We start from the raw sequence: 17136 nt of genomic DNA, 5'->3' as shown, positions 1-17136 counted from the left end.
CTGGATATTCCACCATATCTTAATCCAAAATGCTTTTATCTCTTTACACGACCACCAAATATGATAATAAGTGGCATCCAAACAGTCACATCTCCAACATTTAGGTTGTAGGTCAGGGTACATGAAAGACATTTTTTGTGGGCCAAGGTGCCATCTATAAAACATTTTGTAAAAATTTTCCCTTAAATTCTGTGCCTGCGTAAATTTGACATTTCTTACCCATATGATTTCCCATATGTCCAATGGGACTGGTTCGCCAAAGTTTTGGGCCCATTTAATCATACAATCTTTAATTAATTCCATTTCCGAATCCAGTTCGACTAGCACCCCATAAATTCTCTTAATGTGGGCTTGTCTTTGATCCTTCACTTGCTTAATAAGATTTTCATCTTCTCTAAGAAAGCCCACCTTACAATCCACCTTCCATCTATCTGCTAGTTGCCTATATTGGAACCAAGAATAAATAATATTTTCTTGTGCTAAATCCTCCCGTAGTTTTAATTGCCAATTTTGTTCATCCCATCTGAGTAATTGCCTATAAGACACCATGTCCATTTTGACACCTCTTTTTATTCCCTCTATCGCATGCCAAGGTATAGCCCATAATGGTACTTTAAAATCATTTTCGTAATACTTTTTCCAAACCCTAAATAAAGAAATTCTTATAATGTGAGATTTAAAAACCCAGTCCACTTTTTTGTTAAATATTAAATAGGCATGCCACCCATAAAGTAAGTCCCATCCCTCTAAATGAAGTATCTCAAGATTTGTCAAGTTTACCCAGTCACTAATTATTGTTAAAACCACAGCATCATAATATAATTTCAAATTCGGTACCTTGAGTCCACCTCTCTCACGGAAATCTTGCATAATTTTAAACTTGACCCTTGGCTTTTTCCCTGCCCAAATAAATTTATTAACACCCTTCTGCCATTCACTTAAATTAATCTCATTCTTCAAAATCGGTAACATTTGGAACAGGAAAAGAAACTTGGGTAGAATATTCATTTTTATCACTGCAATTCTTCCCATGAGAGATAGTTGCAACTTCTCCCAATTCTTCAAGTCTTTCTGTACACTAACCCACAACCTGTCATAATTGTTTTTAAATAATTTTGCATTAGAGACAGATAGCATCACCCCCAAATATTTTACCTTATTAACAATTTCAAAACCCGTCAAGTTAACCAAAGTCTGCTTCTCCTGAATAGTCATATTTTTAGGTAAGATTTTAGTCTTGTTAACATTAATCCTAAAACCCGAAACCAAACCATACTGATGAATTAACTGCAATAACTTTACTACAGAACTAATAGGTTGCGACAAAGTAACCACCAAGTCATCTGCAAAGGCTCTTAACTTGTATTCTTTTTTATTAACTTCTACTCCTTTAATTTCCTGCGAATCTCGAATTTTGATCAACAATATTTCCAATGTTAAAACAAACAACAACGGTGATAGTGGACATCCCTGCCTAGTACCTTTTTCTATTGTAAATACCTCTGACAAACCTCCATTAACAATAAGTTGTGCCGTTTGTTTTTGATAAATTACCGTGAGAGCTTGTAATATCTTTTCACCTAAGTTCATCTTAGTGCTTAGCAAGGTGTCAAAAAAAAGGGGAGAGGATTTTGGATTTTACTGGTTAGATTCATTTGTTGTTTGTAATATTATGGAAAAGTACAAAGTTGAGGTTCAGTGTTAATGCTTCCTTCTACTGCAACAGAGGAAGCCAGAAGTCAATGCCATTTCTTTTCTTTTTCCCTTCTCCCCCTCACTTTTCTTTCCTTTTTTCCTCCCCACTGTGTCCTACTACCCTGTTTCCCTGAAAATAAGACTGGGTCTTTTTTTTGGGCTCCAAAAGATGCACCAGGACTTATTTTTAGGGTAGGCCTTACCCCACCTCCAGCTCGGGCTGCCTCACCTAGCTGGTCCATTACATCTGGAGCTGAAGTTCTGCAGCTGCATTTGGGCCTGCATTCTGCAGTTAGGCCTTTAAAGAAGGCATAAGCAGCCATGTATCGAGCTATGGATTCAGTCCGTTGCTTAGTGCATGGCTGCACAGGCCTTCAAGAAAGCCCTGTGACTGAGAAATGCAGGCATGGCTGCAGAAAAGGTACGTGGGTGTGAGGGGGATAGGGCAGCTCCACACCCCCACCTCCGTCCTAGCTTGATTTTTAGGTGTGTGCCTTGCCCCAAAACTAGGGTTTATTTTGGGGATAGGGCTTAAATTAGACCCACCCCCCAAAATCAAGCCAGTGTTTAGTTTCAGGGTAGGCCTTACTTTCAGGGAAAAATGGTATTTCCTTTTTTATTTTTATTTTATTTTATTCTATTTTATTTAATTTCTTTGGTGGCAATTCCTTTGCAGAATCACTTTTCCTTTACACTGACAAATATATGATGAATTTCTCAATATTTATTAATATACACGACTGCCTTGATGGTCAGATGGCTGGTTGGCCCTACTTCCTCTCTCCCTCACCTCTCTCTTTCTCCTCACCCTTCACTCACAACCCCCCCTCTCTCACACACACACCCCAAACACATTTCCTCACACACACCTCCGCAAAAGCCTTTCCTCTCTTCCTCACACACACACACACACACACACACACACACACACACACACACACACTTCCCCCAAAGCCTTTCCTCTTTGTCTCTCTTACCGCTTCTCTGACAAAAGCCTTTTCTTTTCTGACTCTTTCTCCAACATCTCCCTCTCCCGCCAAAACTGCCTCCTTTTATAGCCTCTCCTGCCTCGGCCCACCTCCTCCTTTCTCTTCCGGATCTTGTGCCAGAGACGGTTTTTCTTGCTCTGAGTTTTAAGCCACTTTCATTCTTCAGGTCTGGCTTTCCTTTTGGAGAGATATCTGAAAGAACAGTGCTTTCCTTCTGGATAAATTGGCTCGTTAATGTTACAGAAATATTACTGAAAACTGAAGGACCAAAAGATCCATTGTCGAAGTCATCAATTTTTTCAGCCTGCCTTCTGTTCACCACTACCTGTAGTGTGGCTGAAATTATATCACTAGAACGTGAGGAGTTGCTGCTGCCATTAGGGGTTTTTTCATTCAAAGTAGAATCTAATATTGGAGATTGTATTGGAATACCGAAATCCAACTCCTCATTTTTCTGATCCAGCCTCTCTTTCTTAAGGGTATTAGTTTGCTTGGTAACATACAACATACAAGTCATACATAACTTGTAAGTCATTGCTCAAAGCAATTCAGCGCCGATAAAGCAGAGTGGGAAGACTAGGAATAATGCAACATGTTGGCTGCCATCATATCAACATTACTACTATAAGAGACACACATTATTTTTGATACCTACATAAAGGTTGGTTATAGCATGATCACACCTTCTTGGGAATGCAACATATAACTGCCATAATTTATTTAATGTACAATATCAGAGTGATACTTTTCAATCAATAAATGTAGCAAAACCCTTGTATGCCAAAAGGAAGAAAAATGTTAGTACCATCTCTGTGGGCAGATATTGTTTTACTATTTTTATTAACAAAGAAATGTTCTAACAATACATACATCAGTGCTACAGTAATGTCTAGTCCCAACCACTAACAAAATTTGAAAACATAGCCAGTGTTCAAGCACCATTTAACTGTACTTTGAAAACATACCGGGGTTTTTTTGTTTTTCTGTTTGCTTCTTCTGATATATTTCAACTTTGTTTCCTTCTTTAGTGGATTACAAACATGCAAAACTGTAGAGCTCCCGCAACAAAGATCATCTTCTGTTGCTACACAACAGACTACAGGATCTTCCATCCCCTCTCATCCGTCTACTGCAGGGATAAGGAAAACAATCCAACCAAAGTATCTATAAAAATGAAGTTTTCTGCAGGCAGAGGGTATTTGTATAATAATATGTGATTTTGGAATTTGGGGTGTGGTTCAGTGCTTGACTATATTGCATTGCCTTCTGAATCCTCCACGCTTTGCAAACCGTTATTTTTTTAGACTTTGTTGTGAAGTCTAATAAACTTCTTTTCTATTTGTAACTCAGAGTGGATTTCAATTTGTGACTATTTTTGCGTCTAACAATGATACTGTTCAGTCCCACAAGTGAATATATATTCATCCCAAAGATGCCTATACGTTCAGACCCATGAGGGTTCTTTTTTTATCCCAAGAAATGGCAACTCTTCCACCCAGGCAGACAGGCAATGATGAGGTAATGATAAAATGTGACATAATCCAAGTTTCTTCCCCATTTACAATTTGTCATCATGACCTTATATGTAAGCATGTAAGGAGCAAAGCTTGATGTCATGAACCAGGTTCTACCATTTTGATGAGGTCATGGCTTGTTGTGGACTCACAGGCTCAATTGACAAATACCCTCTGCCTGTATACAACACCTTAAACTAGTCAAAGTGCAAAGCCTCTCTTCTGCTCTACTTAGAGAACGCTGATGCATGCATTTTAATCTGAGTGTTCTTGGGTCGCAGTGCTGTAATTCCCTTTCAAGTGAGTGAGTAATAAAAGTCATTTTTCCACAAATGTATTATGTGCTTTATTTCTTCGTGTTATGTACCGTAAATGCCGGCGTACAAGGCGACCCGGCGTATAAGACGACCCCTGTCTTTATAGCCGGGCCGCATTCCTAGAACGTCGTCTTAGATTGATGCCATTTAGATGGGAGATCCCAACAGGTATTGTTCTGAGTCATGCGGAGATGCGTTATAGGTTGAATACAGTTGAAAAAGCCAAGGAGTTTTACAACACGGTCCTGGGTGCAGGCTCAGTTCCACCTGCTCAGAAACCTCTGAGTGGCAAAGAGTTGGAGCAATCTGAAGCATCAGGTTTGGTTTCTGCAGGGATGCCTCAAGTTGAACGGCAACGTCAAATGGAGGTTAAAGATCAGAGAATGACCCGTGCAGCTTATAGACGTAAGGAGAAGGAGCAACATAAAAGAGAAGTTAAAGAATCTTCTTCCGAAAGTGATTCATTGCCGATGGGAGGAGCAAGACCTAAGAGTTCTGCAATCCAGGCAGGAATGGCAGACCTTCAGGGAGTCTTCTCCAGGCTCAAGGCCAAGAAAGATGGCAAAGTTCCTGACCTGGAATGTTAACGGATTGAATTCCCCACAGAAAAGAAAGAAAATTTTTTACTATTTGAAGCAACATAATAATGATGTTATTTGCTTACAGGAAACTCATATCTTACTTAAAGATCAGAAATACTTACTCAATGCCCGTCTGGGATCTCATTTTGTATCCTCTGCTCCTGGGAAAAAGGGGGGAGTGGTTATCTAAGTGAAGCAAAATCTAGCAGCTTCTTTGGTAGAATCAGATCCCCAAGGAAGATATGTGATGATTGAACTTGGTCTGTATGGTAAGAAAATACTTATAGTGGGACTTTATGCACCAAATCAGCAACAGGAACAATTTTATAGACTGTTACATCAAAAAATAACTTTGCTGGACTATAGATCCGTGGTATTAATGGGCGATTGGAATGGCGTTATGGATATACAAAGGGACAAGAAAGGCCTCTCTCCTCTTATTAAACAGGCAAAACTGCCTAAAGCTTTTTTTGACATGAAGGAGGACTGGGAACTAAGGGATTATTGGCGAGAATGTAATCAAGAGGAGAGAGATTTTACTTTCTTTTCAGATAGACACCAATCTTTCTCAAGAATTGACTTTTTTTTGATCACAACGGACTTATATAATAGAGTAAAGAACATAAAGATCTTTCCTAGGTCGTTGACAGATCATAGCCCAGTTTGGATGGAGCTGATTCAGGAAAAAGAGGAGAGAAGATCCTGGAGGGTGAATGAAAACTTATTTAGACAAGAAAAGAATATTCAAAAATTGATATTGTACATTAAATAAATTATGCTAGTTGTATGTTGCATTCCCAAGAAGGTGTGATCATGCTATAACCAACCTTTATGTAGGTATCAAAAATAATGTGTGTCTCTTATAGTAGTAATGTTGATATGATGGCAGCCAACATGTTGCATTATTCCTAGTCTTCCCACTCTGCTTTATCGGCGCTGAATTGCTTTGAGCAATGACTTACAAGTTATGTATGACTTGTATGTTGTATGTTACCAAGCAAACTAATACCCTTAAGAAAGAGAGGCTGGATCAGAAAAATGAGGAGTTGGATTTCGGTATTCCAATACAATCTCCAATATTAGATTCTACTTTGAATGAAAAAACCCCTAATGGCAGCAGCAACTCCTCACGTTCTAGTGATATAATTTCAGCCACACTACAGGTAGTGGTGAACAGAAGGCAGGCTGAAAAAATTGATGACTTCGACAATGGATCTTTTGGTCCTTCAGTTTTCAGTAATATTTCTGTAACATTAACGAGCCAATTTATCCAGAAGGAAAGCACTGTTCTTTCAGATATCTCTCCAAAAGGAAAGCCAGACCTGAAGAATGAAAGTGGCTTAAAACTCAGAGCAAGAAAAACCGTCTCTGGCACAAGATCCGGAAGAGAAAGGAGGAGGTGGGCCGAGGCAGGAGAGGCTATAAAAGGAGGCAGTTTTGGCGGGAGAGGGAGATGTTGGAGAAAGAGTCAGAAAAGAAAAGGCTTTTGTCAGAGAAGCGGTGAGAGAGACAAAGAGGAAAGGCTTTGGGGGAAGTGTGTGTGTGTGTGTGTGTGTGTGTGTGTGTGTGTGTGTGTGTGTGTGTGTGAGGAAGAGAGGAAAGGCTTTTGCGGAGGTGTGTGTGAGGAAATGTGTTTGGGGTGTGTGTGTGAGAGAGGGGGGGTTGTGAGTGAAGGGTGAGGAGAAAGAGAGAGGTGAGGGAGAGAGGAAGTAGGGCCAACCAGCCATCTGACCATCAAGGCAGTCGTGTATATTAATAAATATTGAGAAATTCATCATATATTTGTCAGTGTAAAGGAAAAGTGATTCTGCAAAGGAATTGCCACCAAAGAAATTAAATAAAATAGAATAAAATAAAATAAAAATAAAAAAGGAAATACCATTTTTCCCTGAAAGTAAGGCCTACCCTGAAACTAAACACTGGCTTGATTTTGGGGGGTGGGTCTAATTTAAGCCCTATCCCCAAAATAAACCCTAGTTTTGGGGCAAGGCACACACCTAAAAATCAAGCTAGGACGGAGGTGGGGGTGTGGAGCTGCCCTATCCCCCTCACACCCACGTACCTTGCAGGTAGGCCTCTCCTTGATGGCCCACTTCTTTTTCTGAGGCCTTTTCTGCAGCCAGGCCTGCATTTCTCAGTCACAGGGCTTTCTTGAAGGCCTGTGCAGCCATGCACTAAGCAACGGACTGAATCCATAGCTCGATACATGGCTGCTTAGGCCTTCTTTAAAGGCCTAACTGCAGAATGCAGGCCCAAATGCAGCTGCAGAACTTCAGCCCCAGATGTAATGGACCAGCTAGGTGAGGCAGTCCGAGCTGGAGGTGGGGTAAGGCCTACCCTAAAAATAAGTCCTGGTGCATCTTTTGGAGCCCAAAAAAAAGACCCAGTCTTATTTTCAGGGAAACAGGGTAGTAGGACACAGTGGGGAGGAAAAAGGGAAAGAAAAGTGAGGGGGAGAAGGGAAAAAGAAAAGAAATGGCATTGACTTTTGGCTTCCTCTGTTGCAGTAGAAGGAAGCATTAACACTGAACCTCAACTTTGTACTTTTCCATAATATTACAAACAACAAATGAATCTAACCAGTAAAATCCAAAATCCTCTCCCCTTTTTTTTGACACCTTGCTAAGCACTGGTGGTACTCAAATATCGTCATGTCCTAAAAGTGGTACATTCTGTGAAAAGGTTGAAAAGCCTTGCTTTAAAGCACTTTCTGGGCGGTTTACAATGTTGAAGCATAATTTGCATATGGCCCCCAACAATCTAGGTCCTCATTTTACCAACCTTGGAAGGATGAAAGGCTGAGTCAATCTTCAGCCCATCAGGACTGAACTCCAGGCTGTGGACAGAGTTGGCCTGTAATATTGCACTCTAACCACGACACACCAGGATTCCTGATTTCAGGAACTAAGGACATTTGTGGAGGCCGTGCTTAGGAAAATGTATGGTGTGCCAGAAGGCAGGTCCCAAACACAGCTTTTAAGCATTGGACTATTCTGAGCAGAACCTTCGGCTTTCTGTTTTCTGCATTTGTGCAGAAAATACTTGTATGATTTTACAGTGGCAAAGAACCACACTTACAGTTTTATCTTTTTCATCTACAGCTTGAACAGTAATATTCTCCCCCCCCCCCACACCTCACCCTTTAATATGTGCATGTAAAATCTCGTGGAATGGAGCAAAATACTGGCTTGGATGATACAGACAAATCAATGTCATGGATGATACATTGTTCTCTGCAAAAGAAAATGCAGTTGTAGCAGGCAAATATCATTTAAACCTATGCTACCCGTTTTCTTGAGTTTAATATAAAGTGTAAGAAAGCATGTTTCTATGCAATTTGAATCCCAGATGAAACTGAATGCCCACGTACCTTATTGCAGTATCCTCGTTATTATTCAATTACTCTGTTTCTTCTGGATAATTAATGTATATGATCATATGATTCTTGTATATGCTATTTTGTTGTGTTGTGGGAACAGCAAGACATTGAAGACAAGGAATTGCAACAACAGCTCTTTATTAGTTCTCACAGAAGCAAACTCTAGCAGCTGCTTGACTCATATTTATACGGACTGCCACTAGGCGGCAGCCAATCAGTTTAAAGGATTCATTCCCGCCTAAAAGGCTTAAAGTTATACAGAGAGTCTATAATTCAAATAAAAGCAACAGTTAACCATTTTTTATAACAGACCTTATGAATCAGCTAAATACATAATACATTTATTGTTGGCATTTCTATGCTGCTGCATTCTGAAACACTTTTGAGTGGCATGCAACAAAAATAAAGGCCCAAGTCATCAGAAAAGTAGCAAACACATAGACAAGCTATACCAAATTGGTTGCCGTTTTCTTCTAAACACTTATTCACTTGACTTATGATCTTTGACTATTCCCAAGTACAATAACATTTTATCTGAAAATATTAATAAAACATTGTCATGGGCCCTTGGGGCTTGATTGCTAATCGTGTGCGTGTGCATGCATAAGTGTGTTTGTGTGTATGTGTGTGTACATTCCAACAGCACTAACCAGCTTTTAGGAGGTAAATCATAAAAGGAGGCTAATCTCTCCCAAATACTAGTATTTCAGACTAAGTTTTCATCTCTTTATCCTGCTGGCTAAATCTCTCCAGTTAGTGGGTGGACTGTCTATAGTTATACAGTAACCTACACGAGCAAGAGTTACAGACTATCTCTGTCTGAATGGGTTTTAGTTTGATCTCACCTAGAATGTCTTTGCAAACCGGTTTTCTTTTCATCTTAGATGTATGTGAAACGGAGGTCTCCTGTACGGGAGAGATTTGGAGCCTTATTAACCGTCTGCTTGAACACACCTCTCCCGAAAGACTTCTGCAATATTCTTCGGAACTATTCAGGGAATCAAGTCATTGAAATGCAACAGAAGCTTCAAAGTGTATCAAACTACATGATCAATAGTATGAAATCCCGTTATGAATTGTTATAGTTTTATGAAACCACTGTTCAAACAGTTATTCTGATTTAAGTTGTTTGAATAATAGTTTTGATTGCAGGGCATTCCTCCTCCACCATTTGCAGAGAGAGAGAGACAGAGATAGAGAGAGGCACTTGCGCTTCCCTTCCCTTCCCTTCCCTTCCCTTCTCTCTCTCTCTCTCTCTCTCTCTCTCTCTCTCTTTCTCCGATCTTCTGTTCACCTGGCCAGCTGGTGCCTGGGCGCCCCGCCCCTGAAATAAGCATGGCCAGGAAGTCCCTTTCTCGGGCTGGCCTCGTCCAAGGCGCACTGGCCAGGGAGCCGCACAGGGCAGCCCCGGCCTGCTGGAGCCTCTGCTGAGCAGGCCAGCCCTCCCGCAAGCTGCGACCCCGAGGGAGCACAGCCCCTGTGGTCCCCATCCAGCACTACTGTTGGCCCCGCTGGTCGGGAAGGTGCGCCAGAGTCCTGGCTGCTGGAAAGGAAGAGGGAGACACAGCAAGGGCAGGAGAGGAGTGCCAATTTAAAGCCAGCCCAATCAGAATGTCTGCGGTATGTCATCCTGTCAAAGAAGAGTGTGAGGTGAGCAGAAGAGAGAGAGACCTGGTTGGATTCTCATCCCAACCCCCAAACTCATATGTGGGTGGATTTTGGGGGGTGGAGGGATCAAAGGAAGAGGAAGAGAGGAAGAGAGTTTTGGGAGGGGAGGGAGGGAGGTGTGTGAGCCTACCCAGCCAGGGACACAACAGACACCCCCAGGCCAAATGCAGGGAAACTCTGAAGCCCTCCGATCCTTCACAAAACAAAACAAAGGCAATTGATTGGTAGATGATGTGCAGATGGAGGTTCGAGGGAAAAAAGGGGATTTTACCCAGGCTGTTTTCGTGCGAAAACTCCAGAACTGGCTCTTCTGTTTCTGTGCCTCTGTTGGTTTAATCTCAGTCCAGTTCCGCTCTGGGAGAAACAAAGTCCCAGGAGTTTCTTTCACTCTTGATACCAACCGGACGGTGGGCAGAGGCTGGCACAGCAGCCTCACTCCCGGCTGACCCCAGGAGCCCCAGACACGGAAACTCGGGGGGGAACAAAGACCCTGAGTGGAAAGGGGGGTTCTGGAATGACCACTGCCCATCCACCTCCCTTCCCTGGGGGTCACATCAATAAAAACGCCACAATTGATGAAGGTACAAGCTGAAGGCTGCGAGGACAAACTTTGCAGAATTCTGGAAGAAAGAATACTATGCCTTCCATAATATTGTGTTGATTCAAATAATTATTATTTAATTTATTATTATTATTATTATTATTATTATTATTATTATTATTATTATTCAAATAATAATAATAATAAAAACACTGTTATAAATATATGAGAGAGAGAAAGAAAATTAAAGAAAAAAGAAAAGGAAAGGAAAAGCTTCTTTCTCCTAATTTTCTCCTGTGTTTCAATCACTTTTCAAAAAGTTTTATTTGGAGAAAGAAAATTTCTCCTTTTCACTTTCCCTTTTTTGCCTTTGTGACCCACACTATACACAAATAAGCAAAATCCAGCAGAAGATTCAAGGGGGAAAAGGGCAAAGTGTGAGTTGGCTGCAAGACCCAACAATTTTAGGCAGCATCAACACAAAGAGACATTTTTAAAGAAAGGGCAAAGGACCCCAATGAGGGGCAGCCATTTGCTCCCCATCACTGCAAGAATCCCCTGAAGGAAGATTTTCTCCCCCCAACTGAAGACTGACAAAGCCCAAATCCCCCTTTCAGAGCAGGGGGGACAGAAGAGATTTTGGGGGATATCAAGGGGGGCTTTGGGGGGGTTCGGTGAGAGAATCCACCCCAACCATCCTCTGCCTGCAGCTAGCCAGCCTTCTTCCCAGTCTCAGGAACCAGCCATTCCTGAGGAAGGAGGTGGGGAGGGGTCCCACTACCTGATGGCAACTTCTGCCAGGAATGGGGGTGGGCAGAGGGACCCAACTTGCCACAACCAACTCAATGCTGGACAACTTGCCGCAGGATGTGTTTCTTATGACTCAAATTTTAGTTTTAATGTTTGTGGGTGTTTTTGGATTCCCTCCCCCAAATCAGGAACCTTCCCAGCTATGAAGATGGAAGCGATTTGGCTGCAGGTGAAACTGAGTCTATTGCCAAAAAGGGGGTTTCAAGGGGGCCTTTTTCCCAGACCCCCAAAATTGGCTGAATGAAATTTCTCAGCCTTTGAATCAGTTTCTTCTCAAGGCAGAGAGGAGAGAGAGAGGGAGGGAGGGAGGGAGAGGGAGAGAGAGAGAGAGAGAGAGAGAGAGAGAGAGAGAGAGAGAGAGGAAGGGAAAGGGGAGAGAGAGGGAGGCAGAGGGAGGGGGGAGGGAGGGAGAGAGAGAGAATATGAATATATGTGGTTGTCTTTACTAGACTTTTAGTAAAGAATGTTTAATGAAATATTTTGATGGGTTTTTTTTAATTAAGAGATGAGGTATGGAGATAATTTTATTATGAGTATTTTATTTGAAAGTAACCTTCGACCCAGCATCTTTTTTTGAGTTCAAAATGTTTTTGTTGCATGCAGAAATAAACATTTGTTTTCTTCGTAGCAGTTCGTTGATTTCATAAATGCAACCCACTATTGTTTTTTTATAGTTTTTTTTCCTGTGGGAAACAGTTCCAAAAGGCTCTTTGAGTGTTTAAGGTTGCCGACCCCTGCTCTAAATTATATCTGTATGTTAAGATTAAAATTAGTTTTCTGAAAGAGAAAGGATTTTTAAAAAAGCATTTAAGTGTATTAATAACTGACGTGTCAAAAGTGCTGATTTGTCCATGGCAGAGAAAAGTAACAAGGATGAATCAATAGGTTTGGGCCTTTGTAAAGGTTAATAGAAAGCGACTTCACAACCAAATTAATCTAGCCATTGCACCTTCTGTGTGTCAATTTAATTTAATTTAATTTAATTCCAATTTTAGTTTTTCAGCGTAAATTGGTAATAAATAATAGGGTAGGAGAGAACCTAAAGAGAACAAAAGACTATCATTGAGGTAGGATTATGCTTTCATTATTTAGGCAGGCACAGGCGATATACGAATTTATAAGCCAGTTCTGCAAACATTATTAAACAGTGTTGTCCTTCATCTATTCCCAAAGCTGTTGAAAATGATTCAGAACAATCATCTAGTTCTTTTGCAGGATAGGTTGAGTAGAATGTCAAAGATTAATTCAGCACTCCTGTTTATTTAAGTTTTAATTTTCCCTGTTATCTTGTAATCTTACCCTTCCTGTTTGACGTCACGGTGAAATGGACCAGGAGGAAGGGGCTCTATCTTTCACGTTCGATTTCACTCATCTGGGGACCCTAAAAAGGGTCAAAAGTTGCCCCGGGAAGCGATGAAGGAGGGGGGGACACTCATTGATCAAGGAGGGGTGGCACACCCCATTTGATCCGAGGAAGCCCTCCAAACCAGCGTGGGAAAGACTGGCTACATTTGTGTGACCAGTAAGAAGCTGCAGACAACTGAAGATAAGCAATAACCAGCATTTTTGAGCAACATAGATGAAACTGGGTGAGACTTTATACTCTTTTTATGACCTTAACACTATTTTCCTGGAAAAAAAAATGCCCAAAGGAAAGAATCGATGAGAGAGGGAAGGGACGTTTTTAACCCGATCCCTCAGGAAAAGAAAAGCGGCAAATTAATTGCTTTGGGGAAAAACAGAGAAAACTGCAAGACCAATTTAGAATTAATACAGATATATAGCTTTGAAATTTGGGGACTAAAAGTACCTCTGAGACTTTTTCTTAAAAAAAAATATTTGAAAGTTTGTAAAACAGGTCTGGTCTTGGAAATCTGAAAGAAGGTGCCAATGACATCTAGTGGTGAATCATGGCACTACAATTTATTATGCTTAAAAGAAACTTGGCTTGAAGCCCGGACTTAGATAAGACTCTTTGTTGTTCCTGGAAATTTTCACTTTTGCAGACTGCAGCTGGGAAAAGGGAAAAAAACAAACGAACTCTTCAGCTGCTTATCTGTGTTGGAAAAGCTATTGGACTACAAAGACTACATATAAAAACAAAATGAGTCTTCCATACTGAGCTTTAAATGGCAAAAAAAATCATCTTTACACCTATCCCCAAAGCTCCCAGCATGATATATCAATAAGAAAATGTTAATGAATCTCAGAAAGAAATTCTGTCTATGTTGAAATCAATCCAAGAGACAATTGTTTTATTTCATGATGAGACTAAAAATAATGCAAATGAGATAAAAGAACAATTTTCTAACCTAAGCTTACAAATCCAGACAATAACTACAGAGAAGGAAACAATAATCCAGAAAATAGAAGGGAAATCAGAAGAAATGGTTCTAAAGATGAAGGACTTAAAGTAATTAATAGACAGACATGGACAAATGAAAAATCAGAGAATGCAGCGATAACATTGGAAATGGAAAAGATATTTTACTTGCCAAGATCTCAGAACACATTTGAGGATAAGGAAGAAAAGCTGATCGAATGGATGATAAAGCTGTTAGGAGAACCGCTGAATATTGACAAACCTCTCTTCTTCTAGTGATAGACATTTTTCCATACTGGGCAAATAAAATTCTTATTGTTATAAGTAAATATACAATTACCTAGCAACATTTGTTACATTTTTCTAATAGTGTTAATAATATCAGTTTCGAATATCTTTACTAACCAAAGCATATCATACCAAGATACGATACTCTGATTACAAATCCTATCTATCTAGTTATAATAATACTTCTATTTCTAGCAATCTATTCTTAACCATATTCAAACACCATTCTAATTGATAATATAACATCCCCTCTAATAGGTCAAAGCTTCTATTTCCTTCAGTCTTACTCTAGCTTTCTTCCTTTACCAACTAACTTTCCAAGTTAGTGCATTTGGATCATCAAATGGTTCTTCTTCTATTTTTGTGTCTATTATTTGAGAAACAATTTAGTTAAAGCATTTTTGGGAGAACTAGCCCGTTGATATTCATTAAACAGCCTCCCTCCTTCTTCAATTCCCCACAATTCTGTTAATGGCTTTATCTTCCATTCCATCAGCTCTCCTTCCTTAACCTCCAGTATATTCTGAAACCTTGGTTTGTAAAATGTCTTTTCCATTTCTAATGTTATCAGTGTGTCTTCTAAGTCTTCATTTATTTGAGTCTGATCACTGTTTTCTTCCTTTAGATCCTCAAAATTTGTGTCAGCATTCTTTGGTTTTCCTTCTATTTCTGGGTTGCTGGTGTCTTCTCTGTAGTTATTTTCTGAGTTTGTAGATTTAAATTAGAAGATTGTCCTTTTATCTCCTTTGTATTATTTTGAATCTCATTACGAGCTAAAGCGATTGTTTCTTCTATTAATTTCAACATGGAGAGAATTTCATTCTGTGGTTTATCAGTATTTTCTTGGTAATATGGCAAACTGAAACTTCTAGAGACAGATGTTAAGGATGGTTTTTTTACTATTTAGAGCTAAGTATGAAGCATCCATTGTATTTTTGTAAGTAGTCTTTATAAATTTATCCAACCAATTACCCATTCTTAAACCTCCCTAAGCAGATTTCAAATTTTTCTGTCCAATGAGAAAGATATCCATTAAAGATTGTAACAAGATTTATAATCAAGATTTATAATCCAAAGTATTTCATCATATCAGGCAGTAGTGTATGTTTCTTCTACAGGAAAATAGTTCCACAATACAGCTCTGAAAGTCAGTATTTGGGTTCATAGTTCAGACAGGCCAATTTTAGAATAATATTATCATCTCTGCCACATAGATAAGTAGCCCCCAAGACTGTCCTTTTTCTCAGCTGCAGTTCTCAAAAATAAAAACTTCAAGGCAAGCGAAAGTGTTATCTAGCTCTGGGCTTCGAGCCAGGTTTCCTTTAGCCATAAATAAATTGTAGTCCCATAATTCACCACTTTTTCTTCTTGTGACATATCCATTATCGGACATTGGTGGTCATGTTGGCGATCCTGTTTTTATCAGCAGCTGCACGAAAAAATGCTGCTGGGTTTTGTCCAAACCAATTCACCACTAGATGTCATCAATGCCATTTTTCAGTTTTTAAATCCAAAACTTTGGGCAAAATTTCAGGAAGAAGTCTTAAAGTCATAAAGAGAGGCTTAGATCTCACCCAATTTCATCCACATTGCTGTAAGATTGCATGATAGTGCATGGTGTCTTCCACTGACAGCAGCTTCTGACTGGCTACACGAATACAGCCAGTCTTTCCCCCACCGGTTTGGAGGGCTTCCGCACCCCCCATCAATGAGTGTCCCCTCCTTGCTTGCTGCCTCTGTGTGCTGACTTTTGACCCTTCTCAGAGTCCCCCAGTAGGGCAAAATCAAACACAAAGGTCGGAGCCCCATCTTACTGCATCTGCCTTGCCCGAAGCCAAAACCAAAAGCCCTTCCAAAAATACTTTAATCAAATTCTCTTCCCCATTCCAAGCAATACATATAAAAACAGAGAAAACATTACTTGATGATTCTAATGTACTGACTTGGATAATTATTTGGCAAAGGAAGAAAGCTAGAGTAAGACTCAAGAAAATAGAAATGTTGACTTACTAGATTGGATATTATATTATTAAACAGAGGTTTGAATATGTTTAAGAAAAGAGATAAATGTTAGAAATAGAAGTATTATTATAATTAGAAAGATAGGATTTGTAACTAGAATATTATATTTTGTTATGAGATGGGAAGTATGAAAATTCTAAAAGGGTCTGAAAAAGCGAACCTCTTGGTTACCCAAATATAACCTATTATGAGAAAATTATAACCGATAGAAATATTTTGAACATTCATGGAAAATTAAAATGTTAAAAAAAGGGAAAAACAGGATATTGACTGAACAAATGGATTTTAAGTGCAAATACAGTAGAGATATGTTTTGGCTAAAAAAGATATTATAAATGGACACTATCAATCTTATGTATAATACCAGAAAAATGTGATGAAGATGTCTATATTTAATTGTATATGTATTAACAACAATAAGAACTGTATTTGCCCAGTATGGGAAAATGTAAGCCCCACTGGAGGAATAGAGGACCAAGGAAGCACTGGATGGTGTAGTATTGGAAGTAGACTGAGAAAGTTAATATGTACCACTGAATTATTAGTGGACCCAGACAGCACGTTGTTTATTAAGTACTTATGATTGTAAAATTAGAAAACTAATAAAATATGCATTTAAAAAAAGAAGAAGAAGAGGTGGTCCACCAGAGAGATTTTGGGAGATTGCTGGGTCACTTTGGAGGAATGAGGCCAAGGGAGAAAGCTAAAATTATTGTTGTTCTCAGGATGCTGGAGGAAAGCAGGAAAATCTTACTATAGTGAGTTGAACTTTGATTCCAAAGAATCAACACAAAAATTTCCACCGAAGTAGATTAAGGGAGAAAGCCCCCATTGTTTAAAATGTCAGTGTGAAAAGGATGAAAATTCTGCCAGATTCCAACATATACTCAGTTTCTATGTTGGTTGAGACCTTTGATATATGTGGGTTCAGCAATCTCTTGTTCAATTATGCAATTAAATAATGTTTTCCCAAAACAATCTTGGAAGTCTACATCAGAGTCCAACCTCC

The 17136-nt window shown here is 39.6% G+C and overlaps 1 protein-coding gene across 1 annotated transcript in view; it reads left to right on the top strand.

Moving 5' to 3' along the window:
* LOC120301140 (telomere-associated protein RIF1-like) overlaps positions 1-17136 on the top strand; it is a 70868-nt gene that overhangs the window by 39534 nt on the left and 14198 nt on the right. Inside the window, exon 33 of the mRNA XM_039327903.1 lies at positions 6095-6495. Coding sequence (XP_039183837.1) covers positions 6095-6495 — 401 coding nt within the window. The remainder of the gene's footprint in view (positions 1-6094; positions 6496-17136) is intronic.

The sequence above is a fragment of the Crotalus tigris genome, unplaced genomic scaffold (assembly GCF_016545835.1).
Source record: "Crotalus tigris isolate CLP2741 ecotype Arizona unplaced genomic scaffold, ASM1654583v1 scf7180000024369.3102671, whole genome shotgun sequence".
NCBI lineage: Eukaryota > Metazoa > Chordata > Lepidosauria > Squamata > Viperidae > Crotalus > Crotalus tigris.
Note: the sequence above shows the minus strand (reverse complement) of the source record. Positions and strands in the feature narration are given on the sequence as shown.